The following is a 23,562-nucleotide window of genomic DNA, read 5'->3' as shown; positions in this document are numbered from 1 at the left end:
CCGCAGCAAGTCATGATCAGAGTTGAGTCAAGAACTCAGGTCTCTTAACTCTCAAAGTGTTGCTTTAAATAGAGTATGGCAAATGCACTTGCTTGACTTCACTCAAGGGATGCATTGACTAATGTGACTAAAGATAAAAACATGCATAGGTCTCCGCAGGATTTGGACTTTCTCTACCTTCCTAACATGTCCACCCACACCTCCCGTTTTCGTTAGATATAAACATTGTGGGGTTGTTCACTTAAATGGACAATATTAGGTCTAATCTGGCCCAAAATGCAGGCTTGGGAAGAGGGCAACAACAGACTTTCCCAAACCTAGGACTACTAGAAATATTTCTATATTATTTGCCTTAGATTCCAACGTTTGTGTGTGTGCATGCGTTTTAAACAAAAACATTGTGTGCAACGTAAACACTGCAGTCTTGTGCTCAACCATGAGAGGTGGAAGGCAAATCAGAGTTTTGAAAATCTTTCCGTTCTTGCTGTCTAGTGGGTTAGCTGTAACACAAGAAAGGATGCTTATAAAATGTAATGGGTTTAGCCTGACAATCTTTCTTTAATAGAGTCCTCTTAGTACAAGTAATGGAGAGGATAAACGGCAACGTGGAACAGAAAAAAAAACTTAGCTGAAGAGGAACTGCACAGGAAGAGAGAGAAGTGGCCAACTGACACCTGTAACATGTTGAAATAGCATGCATTTTACACTGAAGACGTCAGACTTGTGTGTTAAGAGATTTTTTTAAAAGGAAAATAAAAGGATACCTTAACAAGCCCTGCTTCAGCCCCATCCCGGTCAAATGTCTGACGGGCTTTAGCAATAGCCAGGATCACACCCTGCATGGCTGGGCTAAGCATCACCTACCACAAGAACAACAAAAAACCCACACACAAAAACAGAGAGGAATAGAAGAAAAGCTGTAGTGATACAAGAAAAGGGTACAAAAAAGGTAAAGTTTTAAAGAAAAGTTGTCCAGTTCTAAATGGAGATGGGACAACCCAGAGCTGCCATTTGACTACAAATTTAAGTTTATTGTCATTATGTGCAAGTCCACCTCTTGCATGCACTGCCCATGCTGCTATAGATGACTGAAACCTTCACCATGCCACCCCAACTACTCCTCCTGCACTCTCTTTCCCCACAAGTCATCAGTAAGTGAAAATACAGAGCACACGAAACATAACTGGGGAGAACCTTGCAAAACTACCATTTAACATGAGAGCAATGCCTGAGGCAGAGCATTCCATTGGACTACCATTACAACACAAGTGTATATTTAATGCAATCAGGTCACATCCAGCTCAATAGATGGAGCTATTGCATTAATAAAATCCTTGAGACAAAACATAAATGTTGGTTTATGCAAAGGACAATGCTAAACCCACACCAAACCCTAAAAATGCCCATGTAAAGTAATGGTCTGAACAAATGAATTCTCTTGCAGACAGATTTGTGTAGCTGATGTGCAACTATACTTAGAAAAAAGACTATGAACATTTTTAAGGTGTCTGATGTGGTATACTGAGCCTCATAATGGGGCTCTTTCAATTGCCAGCATCAGATACAGTATCTGTGATTGGAAAAGTCACATGGCATTGACTGTATGACATTGTCAGCTGACAATTATGATGATGATGTGAAAAGTAGAATCAAAGCCATTGACTACTGGGGGGGAAAAAAAAGTACAAAAACCTCCTTGTGAAGCCAGGTGCCCTAGAAACACTTTAGATGAGTGACAGGAAGGAAAGGAAGGAGAGGAAGAGGACTTAAAAAATGGGAGGAGGTCTATTGAGTAAGAAGATGAGTGTGTGCTTTTACAGAGTCACTTTTCAGACAACTTTTCAAATAGTTTTAAAAAGTAAATTGCTAAATGATTGGATCCAACCTCTCTTCTTACTACAGAGGGAAAAATATACTTGAACTACACAGTTTCGTGCCAAAACCACTACTCGCCACAAATTTTCAGAAAGCCCCAAAGCAACCCACAATTGCAAAGATTAATGACAGAAAAATAACTAGCTCCTGCACTGGGCTCTGTACCTCCTCATTATATCCATCTGCATCAGATCTAACCAGAATCTTCCCCACTCTGGGGATCTCCACTTCAGAGACCTGTGAGCTAGGCTGGGCAGCAGACTCTGTCCCTTTAGCATCTTGTAGCTGTTCTGACTGAACTGTAAGGGCTGTTTCTCTCAGCTGGGCCTTCGTTGGTTCTGCCTCCTTTGGCTGTGGCAGCAGAAAGAGGAGAAAGAGAATAAGAAACAAACAAAAAACCAAAACCAAAGAGGAAAGCAGAAAGGGATTGGGTTAAATGCAGCAGTGCTGCAGAATTATAAGCAAGTGAGAGAGAAAGAGGTTTATTTACACAGAGATTCAAAAACAGCGGGGTGCTTCAGGGGCCACGTTCCAGTGTTCTCACCTCATTCAGAGCAGCTTCTACACCATTCTTCTCATAGGCATCAGCTGTATTTGCAATGGCCTGGGCAGTCTGGTCCTTTGCAATCCTGGCATGTTCGGAGGACAGCGAGCGTATGCTGTGTTCACAGCCTGATGACTGGTCTGATTGGAAATTCAGAGAGATGTTAACATTCAGTAATGTCACCAGGAAAGTACAAATCCAAATGGAAGAGAGGAAAATAGTAAATAGGATGGCTGCATGGTCCTGTACCTTAGTATTTACCAGGCACAGAGACCAACGTCCTTCCCATGCAATTCCACTTTCTATAAACCTTGTCATTGGTTGCAGCCTCCTTTATTACGGAAGCACCAGCTCAGTTTTCCTCACACACAACTCAACTCTTGGGTAACATTCCAGAAAAGTCAACACTTCGAAGGACAGGTCATTCACTGTAAACTCCATTAAGGTGCATCTACACTAATGCTGCAAACAAGCTTCCCAGTCCAAGGAGACAGATTTGGGCTAGCACACTAAAAATAACAGTGTGGATGTTGCGGCTCGGGCGGCAGCTCAGGCTCTCAAGTTTACCTGACCCCCTGAGCTTGGGTGGCTAGCGCAAATCTCCGCCACAGCTGCAACATCTGCCCTGCAATTTTTAGTACACTAGCTCGCACTCCATTAGCATGAATCTGTCTACCTGGGCTGGAAGGTTTGCTCCCAGCTGCAGTGTAGACATACCCCAAAAGACCCGATGGATCAAAGCACTTCATCACACAAGTAGTCAAATTGAAGTCAATGGCACTACTTGTGTTTAAAGTTAAACATGTGCTTAAGTGCGCTGGCAGATTAGGGCCTAAGGTTTCTATACACAGCTCAACAGACCCTAAGCTCAAGGGTCAGTATCTCATACATCCTGCTGGTCACAATAATAATTTTGTGGCCTCAGAGGACAGAATTATGGACTACACATGGCAGAAAACCTTATTTGAGGAGAGATTTCTGTATCATTTGGCAAATGGTGATGCACAACCCCAGTTTTATATCACATTTGATTCTAGAGTTTGAAATTTAATCCCAAAGGAGACAAATTAACTATCTCCCAGCATTTTCAAGATGTTCTTCTTCACCTCCTGTCCTAAAACATGAAATGCTGCTGTGTACCATTAAACAGCATGACTGCACTTCAATGGCAATATTACACACAACCACATTTGTGAAGCTCAACAAGACTCACGCTATAAAGGATTGCTGTAATGAGTGGTCTCCCACTCAAGAGGTGAACGTCAACATTCTACAATAAACACACAAAATATTAATATAATTAAATAAAATTGAGATTAGATCATTGCCATGTGCTGAATGTAAAACAAGATATGATCAAACTTGATGGCATGTCTATAGCTATGCAGATATCAGCACAACTTTGCATGACAGAACATTAGCTTTTTCCTGCTGATATGATGGGAATTCAGCAACTGAGCTTAGTTGGTAGGTTCCCCCAAGCATTCAAAATTGTTATGAAAAGCTCAGATAATGGTGAAATTTATTACAGGGAAGTTATTGTAGAGACATGGAACGTGATCCGCAAACACACTGATCTTGTGTTACCTTGTCCTGATTCAGAAGTGAAATCCTGAGATTCAGAAGGAGTTGAAGGCTCTATCTGAGGGATCTTGCAGGACTGCTCCTGTTCCCATTCCTCCACCTCCTGTTCAAGCCTCCAGTTGTCCTCTTGTATGTAATTCTGGAGCTCTGGTGGCAGAAGTTCTACTTCTTTCTGAAACTGTCCAGTTTCTGCATCATCAGCATCATCTGGAGAAAAGCAAGATTTTTTGTTAGCAGTGAAACAACAGCAGCAAGATAATACTGCTGCAAACAAGGAATATCTAGAAACATTAAGGAAGACCGATCAAATGGATTGGAAAAATAAAGAAGGAAACGAATATTTTTTCCTGAAATTTGAATTCAAGATGCTCCATAAACAAGTATAAGAAGATGGTAGATGGTCAGCTCTTTGGGCAAGGGGCCGTCTTTTTGTTCTGTGTTTATACAGAACCTAGCACAATGGGGTCCTAGTCCAGGACCAGTGCTCCTATGCACTATGATAATCCAAACAATAACTAACCATAGAAAGGTACATTTCTGCATGGCGCGCTTGGGCCCAGTAAACCCTCTCGAAGTAACGGCCAGGGCTGAGAGAGGACATAGATTTCTCTTTACCAAAGGCTACCATAATGCTACAGATGTGGCTTAAAATGACAATAACCAGAAAACTTGGAGTTCAGCTTAAAACTCTACACTTCAACCACTACATGAAACTGAGAGGTAGGAAACTGCAAGGATTCCAGGTAGTGAGTGATTTTATACAGGTACTGAAATATCTAGGCATAATGGGACACTGGTATTTCAGCTGTATAGTACCGCTTAAGAAAAAATATAATTAGGAGTGTATCTAATACCGAATGATAATGCCCTATCCCAGATTCTTTCCTTTATAAAAATACTTAAAAGTACAAGGGTCTTTAAAAGCACTAAATGTATATGAAGTCTCATTAAAAGCACAGAATGGGTTCAGTTTAGAAACTGAAATGTCAGAGCACTAAGAAAACAAACAAGAACTTGTTTCAGCTTCTACATTCCCATTAACTAGATTCTGCAATGACTATTGCTGCATTGTTTGCTTCTATTATATCAAAATGAGCCATGTACGAAATTATTAGGCTCTTCTAGATGGCCAACAGCTGTACGATGCAAGTAGCTGCTTACACACTCATGCACTGTAAACACACAATTACAAGGATCAGTTATCATTAGTGATAATTCATCTCAGGCACAGAAGGGATGATACGCTGCATAAGCAACATGCACTAGGTGTGCTGTGTATATTATGCTACCATTATCTATCAGAAGCCAAAACAAAAAGCAGGGTGTAAATGGCCAGGACAAAGTAGGAAACATTCTGTTTGATCTTATAAATGATTTGCCGACTGCACACAGACACAATGACAGTGCTGGAATACAGGCAAACTGAAATACAAAGACAAATGCAGGACTGGACGTTTATATGGACAAGAAGAATAGTTACAGTTAATGCTAAGAAAAACCCTGAAGCATGAGGTTAAGAATCTCCAACAATTAGGGATTAGGACATCCTCAATTTAATGGGGACAGATTAGCCCACATATGCCTGCTGCAAGGTTTCTTTCACCTTCCTCTGAAGCACCTGGTCTGGCGACTGTCAGAAAGACAGGATACTAGGATAGATGGACAAGGGGGCTGACCCAGTATGGCAATTCCTATGAGCCTACATTAACAAAGCTATATGAAACAATTCTTAAGTATCATCCCAAAAGCGCTCACCTGGGCTATTGAATCAAGCACAGGACAGGGAGCATCTCATTTTTATCTCACTTCACATTTCCATTTTGCTTCCAACTCCCTCTTTGGCCATGGCCAAATTAAAACCCCTCTGTCACAGCTTCCCCATCCAGAGAGCAGGGATAACTCTTACTAGTGTCACAGCGGTGTTGAGCAGGTTAATGATCATTCAATGCTATGAAGGCAACACACACCACACAAGTGACTAAGTACTATCTGCAGCTTTGGTTCCAGTACCTGCAACGAAGTGGGACAGCTTATCATTGATGTACATCAGACAATAGGCACTGGCATTCCTCAGGCCTCCATATGAATCTCTCTCCACTTCTTCCCAGGATGATTCTGTCACAGAGATGTCATTGTATTTGAGCCAGCTCTTCCGGGGCTGGTCGTATATGTAGGCCCAGTAGTGACCGGCATTTGCTTGGCCCTCGTGAACCAGGACGGCATGCAAGCGATAAGGAACCTGAAAATTCACATGGACATGATTTCCAGACTTATCTTTAATGGATGAAGTAACTGAAAATCTATGAAGACATTCACAGCTGTCATATGCTTAAAATTTGTCCATTCGTACATTCGACTGCCTGATGTAAACAGATTCCCTTCTCCTTGATGAGCTCAGCTTAAAAACACTTCTATCCACTACCAGTGTGACCGTGACATCCTAAGCCTGACCACCCCACTGGTATCCAAACCTGTCAATCTAATTTCATGTTTCATGTGTGGCAGTCACCATATCTCATCTAAATTATTTAATGAGTTTCTTACTACTGAGGCTCTTTCTAAAATGTTTGTCAGAGACCTATGATTTGCCAGACACAAGTTCTTCTGGTTTCTATTGCTGGGGTGAAAGATAATTGGAACTTGGCATTCAAATCTGAAACAAAAATTCTCAAGCAATCAGCCTGGCTGCCTGTAACAGAGCCTTATGCCTGGCACACAGAAAGTATTTTCAGGACTAAAATTGGAGAAGCATCCCACAAGTCTTTGTTGTATACATTTTTAAAAATGCACTTACTACAGTGGCTTTGATTCTCTGAATACACTTCTGTAATTCCAAACTATATGATTACCTGCACTGCTATGTGATGACAGAACCTATTGCCAAGTACACTACCCAAAGACCCCCTTCTCACACCAGAGAGTATAGAATAGTTCAGGTTGATAACCAAAACCCATTTAAAAATAAAGCCCTCTCTGTAGAGTCTACTCAGGACAGTAGTTCCCCAGGTCCTTCCTGACCAAAGTATCTGAGTGACATGGATCAGAGGATACTTCATCACTCTCAGATCTTGGGAATCTGACAAGTATGAGGACACCTATCAATCCTCCTTGAACCCTCAGGTTCCAATAAATGATCTAAGCATCTTATATCTAAATCCCTATTATCTTTGGTCTTATAGGCTATAAGGTAGTCATCTGCACTAGGGAGTAACTGGAACCAGATTCAGAGGACAGGTGTGTAACTTTCAGATGCCTGTTCAGCCTATGCTTCCTGTTGTTTGATACAGAAACAAATGAACCCAAGAAGAGCCTAAGACTCTCAGTAACTGGCTGTTCAACACACACGTAAAGATTCAGAGACCTCATGCCATGGTGGATGCAAGAAGTTCTTCTGCAGATAGGCTCAGACTCAGAACCACATGACTGGCTCTTTCTCCAATAGATCAGAGACTTCTCAGGCAAAGACCTAGAAGGCCCTCTTGGTCTGACAAAGTCCCCTTCACCTTATGTGGGCCCAAGATCCAGGCTCATTCCTAGGCCAGTTCTTGCTGGAAAGCCTTTATTATTTGTTTGCAGTATTTACTGGCAATGCAGTTCCTGGCTGGTGGACAGATGGAACAATTGCCTATCTAAGGTGTCATACATTGCAAGGCATCCACAGTGAAGGTGACTTGATAGAAATATTAGGTCAAGGACAGAAGTAATGAAATCTGAACACTTTCCCCAGGCACAGAAAATGTAATTGTCAGAACAAGTCCAAACACAAAACAAGAAAAAGCTAATGACAATCCCCTTTTTAAAACTCTAATCCTAATACAGGGAGAGGACTAGATTCTGCATCCACTGAGGCTGAAACGCACAGAAATGAGACAGCTGGCAGTGGAGGAGTTTCTGGACTCTTGGTTCTAGAAAACTGGAAGAGAGCTCATTCCCACACTACCTCTTGCCCCATCCCCAACAGCTTTGAAACAGGTCCAGTCACCGAGTGGCAGGGCAAGAGATCTTGCATCAGGGATCTACTGAGGCAATGTCACGTAGGTAGGTAGAACTACAAAGTGCGATTCAGCAGAGAGAAGAATTCTGAGCCCTAAGCCAGGCCATCTTGCACCGAGAAATCAGCTCTCTATAACCGAGAACACAAAAAGGGGCTGACCTGTTACATAGGGAAAGGGCAGCAAAATAAAGGCTAGAGTTTACCTCAGATTTCATCAAGAAAGCTAAGGGGGAAAAAACACTATTTCTTGAAAATCCTTACATTTTTTAAAACAAAATTTTCCTGGGGAATTTTTGAAATATGCTAAAGCAGAAAAAGTAAACTGACCACCACCAACTTGGATTTCATGTTATACAATGGGCATTTTTCAACTGGTAAACATAGTAGGGCATGACTACCCTGCTCCCCTGCAGTGACACAGGGAGTTCATCCTTCAGGGTCTTTAACCAATCCAGGTATTTATGACTCTACAAAATTCATCTTAGCATGTGCAGGTGCCCAACTGCTAATGGGAGAAACTGACAGTGACATGTGTTTATCTAAGATTATATTAAATGCATTATGTTCAGTTTGTTTTTAGGTCCATGGATCCTATTATTCACCTACTAAGAACACCATTTTAAATAAGTTATTTCCCTCCTCAGAAAGGCATGTGTTTTGTTTCAAAGCGAACTTGGCAAAACATTTAGAAACACTCCCCACCCCGCACATACATGCATGCAACTTCTCCTAATATTAATGTGACCTATAGGCACACACCAGCAGCACTGTATCATTTTAATGAGCCCCTATATGAAAACCTAACAAAGCCACACTTCCTACCTGACGGAGGACAGGGTCACCATACATTTGACCAATGGATTGATTGATTCTGGTAATACAGTCCTTCAGATCTATTGAGAAGAACAACACCTATCATCAACTTTGTTTAGATAATGCCCCCTTCACTCCAAACACATGGGAGCACAGAGGTAATCAGAACACAGGCCCATGCCTGCCCTCAGATACAATCATGCAGTTACTACCACAGAAGTTAATAGAAAGTTGTGCATGCTTATCTTATGATAGACCAGGGCCCTGTGTGTATACTGGACATCACATTACATATAAGGATTATTTCTACACTCACTGCTGAAAAGCAGCCACCTCTGGGGTGGAGCATGGTTCAGGAGTTATCCAGTTGAAGCTACCAGAGGGAATTTAGCTTAGCAAAAGCCTGAAATGCACAATAAATACTTGGGGCCAACCTTGGATGTCCTGCTCAATCTCGCTCCTCCATCGCTGCAGGCATGTCCTAACTAGACTCATCTCCTCCTCAGTGACCACACGAGGAGCTGGACATTCAGGCATTTCTGTTGGTAAACAGGAGGGCTGGGGCGGCTTGCTCATTAATTCTTGCTGAGACGGAGGGTTTATCAGAGTGGATGCTGTACCATCAGTGTTCTCAGTACTTTCTGTTCCTAATACACTATGAAGCAAAAGCCACATATTGATGGACATATTATTCAGGCTGCTGTTTCCAGAGAGCATACTCAGTTCACATTGCTTTAAAAAAATATTCATGATCTGAACCAGCAAGTTTCCATCCCAGATGATGCCAGGCTTATACTTATTCACTAGTCAGGAAAGAGTTTGGTAGTCTATAAGCTTATTAAAGTGCAGTCACTTCTGAGAAGACCGGATCCCAAGACAAGAGGTGATGTAAAAGCTTGAGTTCTTACAGGGCTCCACAGTGAAGCACAGAGCCACAATCCACAGCACTGACAATTTCTTCCCATTTTACCAGAGAACTCATTTACTTGTTTGCTTAAATTTAGAGCGCAAGCCAACCATGCTGGGCAGATTTGTGATAATTCAATATTGCACTATTTTACTGGCTGATGAAACAAATCAAAAGATTACTACACTGTGCAGAGTTCACATAATTTATCTCAAGATTACTGCTTAAACCTAGCAGCTTGACTTTGTTTCTGGAGAGGAAAAAAAGCACAAACTGGATGCAGTGATAGCTGCACAGATTGGTAGCACCCTTCTGGGAGCAGGATACTCAAAAGCAGGGACTATCTGTGTTGGTGTTCATACCACAGATCCCCAAGGTCCTGAGTGCCTAGACAACTAAACCATACAACAACAGCTCCTGGAGCAATGATCCAGGACTCTGTAGCTCAAAAGGTGAAAGCTCTTTCTTTAGCCAACCAACTTTTTTCTTTCCTCACCTATTTTGCTGCAGAGGTTCATTCAGACCACAGCACTCAGCTGGGAACTGTGCAGGAGTCATCTGAGGGTCCTGAGCAGAGGGAACAACTAACGGTAGCTTTGTACTGGCAAATTCAAGAACATACTGCAGCATGTCAGGTAATGGGAAGCGGCTTGGGCCAGAGCCATATTTCATGTATCTAAAGAACAGAAGCAAGACAGCAGAGGTCTGTTAACTGAATCCTCACACAACTCATTTTACAGAGAGAGGAAAATAGTATGAGCAAGCCATATTTATTATAAAATATTAATGCCTAGTAGTTGCTGGTTATACTAATAACTAACTGTAGTGTTACTTAAATTAAGCTCTTGAACACAAATAGCTCATTTTCAATTTCATGCCTTGTTTAAAGAGAAAAACACCAACTCGAGGGGGAGGGAGTTGGCTGCTTACCTTTCCAATTTCTGCTGCAGAATTGCTATTTGCTTCCTCAACTTCCTGGTCTCCTCTCTCTTCCTTTGAATAATCTCTTTACTGCTGTACAAATACCTAAACAAATAGCAACCCCCCCAAAACAGTGACTGAGTGAGATTTGTATACCTCTAAGCTCTGCACTCTCTCTCATATGCATACATTTTAACATTTCCCTGCTCACAGACCCACCCACCCCTCTATTTCTCTAGTTAAAATAAAACAGAGCAAAGTATGAGGAATCAGTTTTGAAATACAACAACCTTGTAAAATCTCACCTGTCCATATAAATAATCTGGGGAAATTCTAGCTTGTTGTGAATCTTCTCTGGCTGCCCTAGTGACTGATTGAACTCGAACCGGGAGAGTTCAAAGGTTAACACCGGCGGGAGCTTTGTAAACCAGCGCTGTAACAAACAGAAATGCCCCAACGAGGGCACAGGTTTTGAGAGGACTGATGAATGGCACATTTTATATCAACAAGTAATTCTGCCCCCCAATAACTTTCTTCCCTTATACATACAAAGTGTGATCTAAATCAATATGAGTTGCTATTTAGAAAGCCTAATTTTACAAAATATAAGACTTCCGCTTCCATTTTAGACCTTCACCATACAAAACATAGTGAAATAATATCCAGAAAGTCAATATTTGATGCCCAGGGCACTCAGATTGATAGACTACCATCTAGTCAAGGAGCGAATTTAGAATAAGTTGGCAAATGCTACACTGAAACAATGTATGTAGGCCCACGGAGAGGGAGCGTTACTTCACAGTGCTGCTGGCACACAAAGAACATCAACAAATAGCAGCCCTTAACCAATTTCTGTGCACTCAACTCCTCTCTTGGTCTATTCGGAAACTGTTTAGCTTAAAAGGCACAGACGACAGACCAACTTCTCAGTATTTGGAGTGCTGCTCTAAGTGCCACATTGAAAAGGTTATTCGTAGTTGCATTTATACTTTCCCTGGCGCCCAGCTTTCAAGAATATTTCTAACATCCATTGCCAGCAGAATATTTCATGCATTCTAACGCAGTGCCAGACAGACAGTACCCTCCCCCTTTTGGGATCCGATAGTACACTAAAATCATACTGCTCAGAAAGATCCATATCAGAAATCCAGAACATAATGGTTCATCCGCGGAGTCAAAATGCACCAATAATATTGGCAGTGAGGGCCAATATTAACGTACACAGAGGGAAGCTGTCATTTATCATGACCCTTTTGAGAAAAGTCAACCAAACATCCTCAAACAACAACAGAAGGGAAATGTTTATACACCTGCTATCAAGGTAAAGACACAGATTTCTAGTTAATCCTGCTGCATATCAGACTTCAAAACACTCACCTAAGGTCTCAAAAGATAAAATGCACTTTATTTTCCATGTCCCCTATCATGAAGTCCTCTAGTCACGATATCCTGGGAAGTTAAATTAATGAGCACAGATTTTCCAATTACATCTCTTAAAATTAAAAGGGACAGTCCTTGACTTATGTCCTTGTTTGAGACACTTTCCCCTACTTTTTAGTTAACCATTTAAAGGAACTAAAAGCCATGGACCTCTCCTATCACCTGTTTAGCTCCATCTTGCTCACACTGCCTCAGATTTTGCACAATACCAATCCTACCAGAAGTCTGCTTCAACTGTGTCTGTGTGGCTCTAAAACAGGAGCAGCAATCACCAAAATCAGTCAGTTGATTCCAAAGGTAGATGGACCTTAAAACAAGCTCATCCTGAAGTCAAACCTTTTTTTCCTTTTTTAATTCAAGTCACTGCAATTCATCTTTCAGGCGCTCATCTAATGAGTGAAACTTCTTTCCCCCTCCCCCTTTCACCACCAACTTTTGTAAACATCTCTTTAGTGTTATCTTCCAGCACCTTTTTAACATGGCCTACAAGCTAATTTCCCTCAGTCTGCCTTCACATCACATGATTCCTTCCATCATTTTAGCTGACCTTCTCTGTAGTCTAATTTTCTCATTGCTTTTATCTATAAAGTGAGGCTGAATGCAATGAGTGTATCTTAACCTTTTACTTTGTTGCAAAGTTAAGCAGCTTATGATTGACTCATGATTTGAGTAATTTAAAAAAGGAAAAAAATTAGCAGCACAGGCAGAAGGTTAAGAGTTACAACAAGAGAGAAAAATGCACACTATAACAGGGAGAAAAAATACAAATTCCAAATGGCATACCATAGAGTTAAGCACTGTACTTTTACCCTCCGAAAATATGGAGGCAGTGGTTCTCCCCTACTCAGGTACAGGTAGGCTTCAATAGAAAGAGAGAGACTTTATCACACTTACACATCAGAAGCAGGCGCCTTTTTAAAAGGGTAAACTCCTGGAGTAAGTTACATTGGACAACAATGTCTTTACAAATAAACTAGGGCTTGGTGGCTTAGATATCAACTCACATTTAACATTAATGTACATTTAACAGACTGACCACAAAACGTTTTACATTTGGTGAAGAGGGAATGTTTACAGTCACCATTTTAAGTTACCAGGATACAATAGGACCTCCCTGCACTACACTGACTGCATCCTTTGGAGAAGAGCAAATAATACATGGAACCAACCTCTTGTCCATACTTCACTGATTGATCAGAAGGTAGTGGCTCAATCTCCCCTTCTATCATGGCCCCTTCCAAACATTCGTTCAAGTTCCGATAACCGTTTACCTGAAGGGGATACTGGCCAAAGGTCTCTATCTTAGAAAAGGTCTTGCCTGAATAAAGGGGAAGGAAAAATATATAAACCACCTTAAAACAACAACAAAATACTCTCTCCTCTCTAACTTATTTTAGCATATACAACTATATGTTTCCTACCAAAACAACAGTTTGTAACACTCCACGGGATCTTGCAACAAGTCACCCAAGATCTTTCATCAGGCAGGCAGGTTAGACATGTCATCACAGTAGAGAAATTAGGCCCCTATGTCTCTCTTCTCTAGAGGTGAGACCCTTTACAAATCTATGCTCATGACGGTGAGTATTTAATAGAGGATACTACCCTTTGAAGAACAGACTTTACACTATATTCACCAGCTCTCGGACAACTATATAAAGATAATCTTATCTGTACACCTATTGTACTAGCAAAGAACCGGACAGACAATCTCACCAAGAAACTGCAACAACACACAATGAAACAAATCATATCATAGATCTACACTACAGCAACAATCAAACCACTCAAAAAAAGAGTTAAATATAAAACCAAAAATCTCTAACTTACCCTCATGGACCCCTTCAGTCAAGAAAGTCCCATAGAAGAGTTGCACCATTGGGTTTTCTGATTTGTCTCGAGGGCTGCTGTTTTGTTAGACAGAAAAGGGAGCATATGGGTGAGTTACACTTGCCTTCACAAGAATACATATATATTAGAATTTTTATTTTGATGGCATCAGCAAAATATACCAACATTAATATAACTGGAGAAAAAGGTAGCAAAAATGGCCCAAAACCCAAGCTATGAGGGAATAGGTGGTGTGTGTTTAAACTAATAAATATTACATATGCTTTTTTTTTTTTTTTTTTTTTAGGCCACAAGGTATTAAAATTGACTTAAATTTAACAGCTAAACCTCGGCCTGGGGCTTTGTGCCTAAAAACAAACAAACCAAAAGAAGAGAAAGCCACCAATTTGTAGTAATACTGATAATTATACTCTACATTTTAAAAGTGCCTTTAGAAGGATCCCAAGATGCTTTTGTAAATATCATCATCCCTTTTATGTAGATAGGTAACACAGAGGTGGGAGTGACTTGCCTAGATCAGGTTACAGAGTAAGCCAGTGGCAGAATCAAGACTGCAACCCAGGAGTCCTGGATACTTGACCTCTATTCTAACCCATAATTGCTGGTTCTGGATAAGTTTGCACTCAGAACTCAAGTTATGCTTTTTTAACATACCAGTTTATCCTTACGGACAAAAAAATTACTCTTCTGCACTTAAAAAAATCATCAACAGTTATTTAAGTGTAAAAAGCAGCAGCTTTTCATACAGCATGACCCTGTACATGTCAAGACCTTTTATTATAATTGTAACTATCACACTACAGATTAATGCACTATTCAATATACATTTAGAGCACCGTCTGTAACAACTCTGAACAATACAATATGGGGTTTATTACCTGGTGAATAATCCTTGTTGAAGAGTTCCATAAAAACTTATGTACTCTGTAGGTCACAACTGCATTGAATAAACGCACCTACCTAGGCAAGAAATGCTGATGCAAACACAGAATGCTGAAAAGGGATTATCCTGACTGGTGCAGTGAAGAAATGGTTTCTTGGTTTGCCTAAAATATTAATTTAAACTCTAGCATCTATTAGCCAAATAGTCTAATTAAAAATCTATTTTTCTGGGCAGTAAGTAAAAACAACCCAAAACATAAAAACTCACTTTACATTCACAGACAGCTGGAATGCATCCTCTAGCCAATCCAGAAGCTTGTGTGTGACTTCGCTCACATCTTGCTAAAAGAGAGCCAGAAATTAGAGAGTGAAAGATTCTACCAAGAAGCAGGTTTTATTAAAATCTCACACTTTTTCAAATATACTCACAAAATGATTGTGGTATCTCTAACCATGTGAATGAGCTATACAAGTTGGTGTTATTACCACTATTCTAGGTCAAAGATGAACACTTTATCCAGCACTGTACTAAGTCAGAGGAAACTATCCTGGGGACATGGAGAAGAAGTCACGTTCCAAATCTGGTGGTCCCCAACAGCAACTCCGATAGCAGTGAAGGGACAAATTTCACATTGGCTATTTAACTGTCTTTTTGGTATGTATGTGCCTTTCCCTGTCATGTATCTTTAAGAGAGGGTTTTACACACACTGTCAGGTGAAACAGACAGGCAAGCATTTGGAATTATAGTAGCATTAAATGACACATGACTGTTTATATCTTTGCTAGGGCTGTTCTGGGGAAAGCCAAGAGGCATTGTATCCATTTTACCTGCTGTTCGTCAGCTGATTTAAATGCGCCTTTTAAAAGTTCCAGTGATGCAGTGGGGTCTACAAATTTACGATGTGTCCCCAGCATTAAAGCAAAGAGACACTGAAGTTCCTGCATGAATGCAATATTTCTCTTTTCCTAGAAAAGAAGAGAGCACAATAGTCTACTGCTCAACAAAAGTAGGAGACATACATGAAGAGGTAAATTAACAGGGCCAGCACAAGGAACGTTAATATAATGGACAGTCTCAGAAGAGACCAACTTGTGTTAGGAACCCCTATCTCCTTCCTCATGATGTAAGGAGCTTTCTTGAAAGCAGATCTGATCACGAGTCAAGTACATGGGAGAACTGAAGGATCTGCAATGGTTCCTCAAAGTGGGAAATCTGGGATCAGGAGAGGTGCCAGAAGTAATATGGCATCTAGAATAAGGCGGCCAAGCTGTACTCTAATATTCTGAAGTTCAGACTTGCGCTAGAGACCTGGGGTATTAAGGGGAGGTAGGGGGGAGACTGAGAGGAAACATGTCCTGAATTTCTGGAGTCACCAAAACAGATTAACAAGGCACAGATTTTCCACTCTCTCTGCAGTTCCTAGTTTTTGAGAAAAGTTATAGGAGAAACTTTCAACCATTTCTGTAATAACTCATTATCCTCAAGAGCAATTTCCCACCCTTGTCTACAAGCAGCAAGTCAGTTTTTATAGTCACCAATACAAACTGCCAGAATCCCCGGGAAGAGCCAGGCGTTTCCAGGAGAACTTACACTGCGACTTCGACAATTCTCAAGCATGCTTTGCGGGAGAGAATAACTAAGGACCAGCCTACGAAATTCCGGCAGCTGGAAGAGAGACTGAAAGGAAAAAAGGGTTAAGAGAGACTGTCCTGGCTGGTCAACTCAAGTCTGGACTTGGACCCATGTCATTCTTTGCAGACTGTATGTTTTCCTTACTCACCCCCAAATTCTTCAGTGACTTTCTCCTTAAGAAGTAAAACCTTTAACAGCTCTGCCTTTCCCCAAGACTCAATTCCCTCTCTCCCTCCCAACTAAATTTTTCAAGTAAATTAAGAGAAACCTTTTGGGAAAGAGTAAGGAGAGTTCTTCCCACTCCCGATACTTATCTGCTGATGTAAAAAGAGCCCGAAGAAGTAAGTGTGTTTGGTTCTTCTTTCTGCTGTCTCTTCTCATTTTACTAATCACTAATAATAATCGCTAATAATGCACCCTTATTAGTTCAGGCATCTAAGCCACTGTACTCCATTAACTGGAATCTGATACACCATATGCTGTGGAGCCAGCGTTCACTCCGGTAAAATTACATTACCATCACTTTACCAGTCTGGTTTTTGTCATTCAAGAAGTATTTTACCATTGCACCATGACACAGAACACACATTTGTAAATAATAATAAATACATGGATATATTTATATAGCCTTTTTTCTGTTTCTCACTTTTGCTCTGACTACTTGGCTGCTGTTTTTGAACAGGATCAGAGTAAAATATGCTGCCACACAAAGAAACTCACACTTTAGATCATTTTTGTTTAAAATGTGAAGTAGATACTGGGTGGGCCTGCACAATCTGCTCTCAAATCTTAGTTCTGTAATGGAAGTCTCCAAAAAAAACTGCATCCCAGGGTGAAGACACCCAGTTTTTCTTTTTATATTAATGTGAAGTTACTGAAAAGAATATGGGGAAATACAGAATAGCTAGCTGGCTCACTGTGACCTTGGAAAAGTCAACTAACCTCTCTGTGCCAACATTTGCCCACCTGCAAAAAGAGGACATTACTTCCATCATGGAGGTGCTGCAAAGCTTATTTAATTGCATGAAATGCCCATTTTGACCCTAAGATAGCAGGCATTACAAAAGGGTAAAGTATTACTGCTACCACTGCATTACCTGAATGACTGCACTAAACCAGCAGGTATTTCCAATGTTCTTCATGCCAACAGGCCAGTCATCCACTCTCCTCCAGTCATTCTGCTTGGGATTCTCTCCCCAGACTTCACACCGTTTCCTTTTGGAGCGATTTTTGTTTTCAGCAGCATTTGCTTTGTGGGCCCTGTCAGGGGACAAGTATGCAAACATCACATTGTAGGGAAGCATCACATGAGAGTCTTGACAGCCTTTTAAAAGGGACACAAACTCATTTTGGTATGTAAGCTTGGCTAGTCAAGTAACCACAACAGAACAAGACAAAAGGAATTACAGATCAGGGCCCCATTGTGCTGAAAGATACTCATAGCCATCCCACCTGCCTCACAGAGCTTCCATTCTTAAAGATGAGAGGTAGGTGGGTGAATCAAATAAGGCGTGGAGGGGCTGTGGGGGTGGAATGGGTAACAATACTACAAGCATTTTTTGTATAGACCTACATGTGAGATTTGTAGACAGAGCATATTCTGTTTGTTAGTAATGGAGATAAACTCAACAAATGCAACCCAGTTAAAAAGGGAAAAGGGAATGGCTGTTTAGTAACCTATGTAAAATGAAATTGATGCAGGAGGCCTCAGTACTGTTCTTAGTGGATAAGTGCCACAAAAGCCTCTACATTGGTCACATCGGTACAGGTGGCAGGGACAGGACTGGCCATGAAGATAACTAGCCTTCAGTGTGGTATTGTGGTACTGCCACAAAAGCAGTCTCTCCAAGTCAGATACAAAGTACCTTGGCGACAGTCCCCAGAGGGTGATAGTCCAAGCACCTTCCAACATCACTAATCTCTCTTTAGTTGAATGAATAACATTTGTTTTACAGTTGATAAGAACGCACTCTGCATAAAGCCCCAGGGGCCATGTAGAAGCAAAGAACAAAAAACAACATCTACATTCACTGACCTGTTAGCATCTCTTTGCACTCCTTGAACTTCCAGAGACTCCAGGAAGCTGAGAGCAATGACTGCCTGGAGGTCATCTTTGTTATCAGGAGTTAGATCAATCACATCTGGAAATTGAAGTGGAGTTATCAGTTTTGCACTAGAAGCAGTGAAACATTTGGGGGTGGGGGGGGAAGGCCAAGGACCAAATAACGTTAACACAATTTTGCTACATTAATGCAATTAAATCAAACTGCAGAAATATCACAACTTTCTGCTGAAAAATTAAATTAACTCCATGTTTCTTTAGTTTAAAAAACAAATACTCTACAATCTAGCAGTAAGCTGGAAAAAGGTGTGCACTGCACGGTGCTACTGAAAGACCAGGATTTCCTTACACCTTGATTAGGATATGGGAAGCGGATAAGAAGCAGTTTGGACTGGTCTAACAAAAGGAAACAAAGTGAAAGTCTTAATTAAAATTCTTAGTACCACAGAGTCACAGATTCCAAGGCCAGAAGGGACTATTGCAGTGATCTAGTCAGACCTCTTGTACACCACAGGACTTTCCCCCTCAAATAAATCTTAAATCATATATTTTAAAAAATATTCAATCTTGATTTAAAAATTGTTCATGTTGGAGAATCCATCACAATCCTTGGTAATAGTTCCAATGGTTAATGACCCTCACTAGTAAAAATGTAGGTCTTATTTCCAGTCTGAATTTGTCTAGCTTCAACTTCAGCCATTGAATCATGTTATACCTTTCTAAGATAGATTGAAGAACCTGTTATTAAACATTTGTCCCCCATGTAGGTACTTTTAGACTGTAATCAACCCCTTAACCTTCTCTTGTTAGGGTAAACAGATTGATCTGCTTGAGTCTATACCTCCAAGGTGTTTTCTCTAATCCTTTAATCATTCTTGTGGTTCTTCTCTGAACCCTCTCCAATTTATCAACATCCTTTCTTAACTATGGACACCAAAACTAGACACAGTTTTCCAAAAGCGGTCACACCAGTGCAAAATACAGAGGTAAAATAACCTCTTTACTCCTACTTGAGATTCCCGTTTGTACATCCAAGGACTCCTTTAGACCTATTGGCCACAGCGTCACATTGGAAGTTCATGTGCAGCTGATTATCCACCACAACCTCCAACTCTTTTTTAGACTCTCTGCTTCCCAGAACACCTCCCCATTCTGTACGTATGGCCTAAAATCTTTGTTCCAAGATGTATACATTTCAATTGGCTTTATCAAAACACATATTGTTTGCTTGCACTCAGTTTAGCAAGCAATCTAGATTGTTCTGTATTAGCAACCAGTCCTCTTCATTAATTATTACTCTCCCAGTGTTAGTTACTGAAATGGCTTTAAGAAGTAAAGCGGTTTAGTTTGTTAACATTTTGTGCAAAGACTTGGAATCAAATTCAAGTCAGACATTGTGTACCATTGGTCTCATACTGAGTCTTGTGAATGCTCAGCCAATTACAAGATCACTTTGTTTGCCACCTATTTGGGAATAAGAGAGCGAAGAAAGCAGCCGTTTTGAAACAGATGGGCCTTAAAAAGCAGAATAAAATGTAATTGACTGGCCCCCCAGCTACTCCTGAGTATGGTGCTTCTTATTTTATAAACCTGCTTAGTGCATAACAGGCAGCTCAATTAGGAAATGCATTGTTTGTGCAGCATATTTGTCTTTTACATGATTAAAGGAAATTCTTTCCAGGTACTTGTACGTTTAGATTTATATATCTATATAAGCTTCCTTATATTTTAGCTTATATTCATACTTGGGTGTTTTGTTTTGTTTTCAAAGCATGTAATTGCTTTTAAAAACAATTTCCAATTATTCAGACTCCTAGTTCACAGTAATCTGTCTGGAAAATGTCATCTGGCCTACTGTCTAGGTGCTCTAGCTGTCAGTAGCATTACTCAGCTGTGCAGTAACACGAAACAGATTTAGCTGCTGAGCAGCAAGAACCTGTTGAAATGTGGTGAAGTAAGCCCCTCCCAGAAGTTAAAAATACTTATTTGATCTGTTGATATGTGAAGCATGGCTCCCTGCCCCCGCCAGATACTATCTTTCCAACCATGCTTCTGGCAAAAAGCAGCTCTTGGCATTTATCTGTTTCCAGGAAAAGAGTGCAGTACGCTACCTTCTAAGGAAAAATCAGCAGTGATTTTACATCAATTAACATCAACAACACAGCTGTGCATGTGATAGCAATTGTGTAATATATAATGCAGATGGGGCACAGGCTATTTACCTTATGACATCAAAGCCTGTCTCCACCAGTTGCTCCAGCTAAAATTTTCAAAATCAGCTAAACCCTATTGACTTGCACAGGCACCACGACACTTAAGTCACTCAGGCGCTTTTGAAAATGTTACCCTTAGTGGCTGTGTATCTCACTGTTGCTCTAACATCAGTATCATTTTATAGTACAGACACACACACAGATACTTAGGACTACTATCCTGCTGGTACTTGGGGCTGGAGTAAGCTCAAAATGGTAAATGTGTGAGTGAATGAAGAACGACTTCTCTAGACAAAAGAGAAACTGGATAGCGAGGAAGTTCTGGTGACAAAAGAAGCTGGTTGTTCAGTGGGTGGGAACGATCAAAGAGTGGAACACAAGCTTCAAAGAAAGTGCTTAAAGACTAGGTTTAAATGCTCAAGAAAATACTAAATGAAGGAATTTGGTTTCCCCAGGCTGCTAACAGGTATTTGTAGAAAGAAGTACATGTCTTAACAACTATCCTCAGTTCTCTATGCTATGGTGTATGAGTGCTTTAGGGCTTTTCTACACTGGCAATTAACAGTGCTGTAACTTTCTCGCTCAGGGGGGTAGCGCAGCAAGTTTCAGCGCTGTAAGGTGCCAGTGTAAACAGTGCCCCAGCGCTGGGAGCTTCGCCCTTTGTGGAGGTGGGTTTTCTAGAGCGCTGGGAGAGCTTTAGCGTTGCCAGTTGTCAAAGTTAGACTCAGGACTCACAGTTTGTCAGACCACTCTGTTTTATTAGCACAGCGCTCTGCTAATAACACCCAGATAATGTGAGCACCATGCAAGACACAAACTATCTTATTTATACAGATAAAAGGGTGAGAACTTAACAAGATAACAAAGGAAGCAGAATCAGATAAGTTTACGATTACGGAGACAGCCCAAATATCCTAGGAAGAGTGCTCCTCGGAGGAACAAGCTCGACCACTATGCCATTATCAAGTTCCCTCTGACCACAGAGTCAGCCATGAAGAAGATAGAGGATAACAACACCCTGGTCTTCATAGTAGATGTCAAGGCCAACAAACATCAGATCAAGCAGGCTGTCAAGAAACTGTATGATATTGACGTGGCCAAGGTCAACACATTGATCCGGCCCGATGGTGAGAAGAAGGCTTACGTCCGTCTTGCTCCAGACTATGATGCATTGGATGTAGCCAACAAGATTGGAATAATCTAAAGGGCATCCACCAAGAGCTGGGCGGATGAGATAATAAACTTTGTACAACCAAAAAAAAAAAAAAAAAAAAAAGATAAGTTTACCTGGGCTAGGCATGCATATCTTATTTCCTTACTAACTATTACCCATCTTCTGTTAATGTTTCGCCATTAGCACCATTGTTTATGCCTAATGTTTCTTTTCCTGGCACCTGTATTTCAACATTTCTTATTTCTGCTTAAAGGTACATACAACATTTCTTTAATCCATTCTTATTTTTACAATATAATTCATTCTACTTTCACACAGTGTAGACTAGCCTTTAAGGTCACAAAAGGCTACCAAAGCAGGGGGAGTGATTAGAGAAGGTCATACGCTCCAGGAAGAGCTGTTAGTTCTTAGCAGACAACTGATTTTAAACATGAAAATCACTGCAGTTGGGCAAGTGGCATGCTGAGTACTGCTTATGGCACTATATTCCAGGCTTTAGTTATAGTTGAATACTAGAAACGGATGGAAAACATTAAGCTCCTTTTGGCTACCTGAGTTACAAGGCCCTCCCCAATGAGTGCTTCTTAGACCCACTCCTGGCCAAAGCCCTTCAGACACCAAACTGTTCTAATCCTGTACAATAAGCCCGTCTGTGTTTTATGTGCTGACCATAAGGTTCTAGTCTTCCAGTTGGGTGGCAGGACCTTACTTGGTAATTATTTTGTTTCCTTCTTATCCGTATGTTATCAGCAACCACTGTTTGCTGGTTCTACCATGCAACTCATGGGCATGGAAGATAGGGCGTTTTGCCAATCACTTAAGAGGTGTTTACTTGACCTGGGAAAAAATGTCAGCCAAGTGGAAGTACTCTCAGAAACTCTGGGCATTCAGAGCCTGATCCCAGAACCCTGAAGTACAAGAGAGCCACAGAATTAAAACCCAACTGAACACACAAGAGAGCACTCTTAATGAGAAATATCATCCGGTTGAAAATAAATAAGAAAATCATCTTATAAATGAGAATCAGATTAAAATAATTAGGGAGTGTCAAGGTAGGGCTGACAATTACTAAGCAAGCTGTTATTGCTAAAATTACACGACTGTGCCATACCCATATGTTATGTGAAAGAGTATGCTGTAAAGCAATGAGTGCACAAAGAAAAAAAAATATCCAAGAGTCTAGCACATGTCTGTGCAACACAAATAAACACTGTCTAACAAAGAGGTCCATAAAACTGAACCAATTTTCAGCAACATCAAATCCTGTTAAACCTATATGTTCCTTAACCACTTCACTTGACTGATATTGGTTCAAATAGCAAGGACACCCCGCCTCCTGAGCTGTACCTGGCCTATGCAACTTTTTACTTATTAATTAACCCAGAGTATGTATTAATACCTGGGGGAGCAAACAGCTGTGCATCTCTCTCTATCAGTGTTATAGAGGGCGAACAATTTATGAGTTTACCCTGTATAAGCTTTATACAGAGTAAAACGGATTTATTTGGGTTTAGACCCCATTGTGAGTTGGGCATCTGAGTGTTAAAGACAGGAACACTACTGTGAGCTGCTTTCAGGTAAACCTGCAGCTTTGGGGCAAGTAATTCAGACCCTGGGTCTGTGTTGGAGCAGACAGGTATGTCTGGCTCAGCAAGATGGGGTGCTGGA

General features: G+C 40.8%; 2 protein-coding genes across 8 annotated transcripts in view; one reads left to right on the top strand and one right to left on the bottom strand.

The window, feature by feature from the left end:
- The window catches only part of USP28 (ubiquitin specific peptidase 28), a 44,274-nt gene that overhangs the window by 9,216 nt on the left and 11,496 nt on the right, over nt 1-23,562 (bottom strand). For 4 of the 7 annotated variants that reach the window (XM_039496427.1, XM_039496426.1, XM_039496429.1 and 1 more), the window contains exons 4-20: nt 18,481-18,586; nt 17,543-17,705; nt 16,404-16,490; nt 15,641-15,778; nt 15,080-15,153; nt 13,909-13,985; nt 13,248-13,396; nt 10,944-11,071; nt 10,648-10,743; nt 10,214-10,393; nt 9,245-9,465; nt 8,820-8,890; nt 6,014-6,242; nt 4,007-4,210; nt 2,420-2,559; nt 2,041-2,226; nt 765-860 (exon numbers count right to left, since the gene is read on the bottom strand). In XM_039496427.1, coding sequence (XP_039352361.1) covers nt 765-860; nt 2,041-2,226; nt 2,420-2,559; nt 4,007-4,210; nt 6,014-6,242; nt 8,820-8,890; nt 9,245-9,465; nt 10,214-10,393; nt 10,648-10,743; nt 10,944-11,071; nt 13,248-13,396; nt 13,909-13,985; nt 15,080-15,153; nt 15,641-15,778; nt 16,404-16,490; nt 17,543-17,705; nt 18,481-18,586 — 2,345 coding nt within the window. Of the gene's footprint in view, nt 1-764; nt 861-2,040; nt 2,227-2,419; nt 2,560-4,006; nt 4,211-6,013; nt 6,243-8,819; nt 8,891-9,244; nt 9,466-10,213; nt 10,394-10,647; nt 10,744-10,943; nt 11,072-12,861; nt 12,938-13,247; nt 13,397-13,908; nt 13,986-15,079; nt 15,154-15,640; nt 15,779-16,403; nt 16,491-17,542; nt 17,706-18,480; nt 18,587-23,562 lie in introns of those variants that run through there. The other 3 variants (XM_039496432.1, XM_039496430.1, XM_039496431.1) reach the window with 2 other exon arrangements.
- On the top strand, nt 20,973-21,996 carry LOC120375663 (60S ribosomal protein L23a-like). Its single transcript, XM_039496459.1, has 2 exons — nt 20,973-20,983; nt 21,588-21,996. Exons 1-2 carry the CDS (start codon nt 20,973-20,975, stop codon nt 21,922-21,924), a joined length of 348 nt encoding a protein of 115 aa, XP_039352393.1. The 3' UTR covers nt 21,925-21,996.

Source organism: Mauremys reevesii, linkage group 12, assembly GCF_016161935.1.
Source record: "Mauremys reevesii isolate NIE-2019 linkage group 12, ASM1616193v1, whole genome shotgun sequence".
Lineage (NCBI taxonomy): Eukaryota > Metazoa > Chordata > Testudines > Geoemydidae > Mauremys > Mauremys reevesii.
This window is presented reverse-complemented; position numbering and strand designations above follow the sequence as displayed.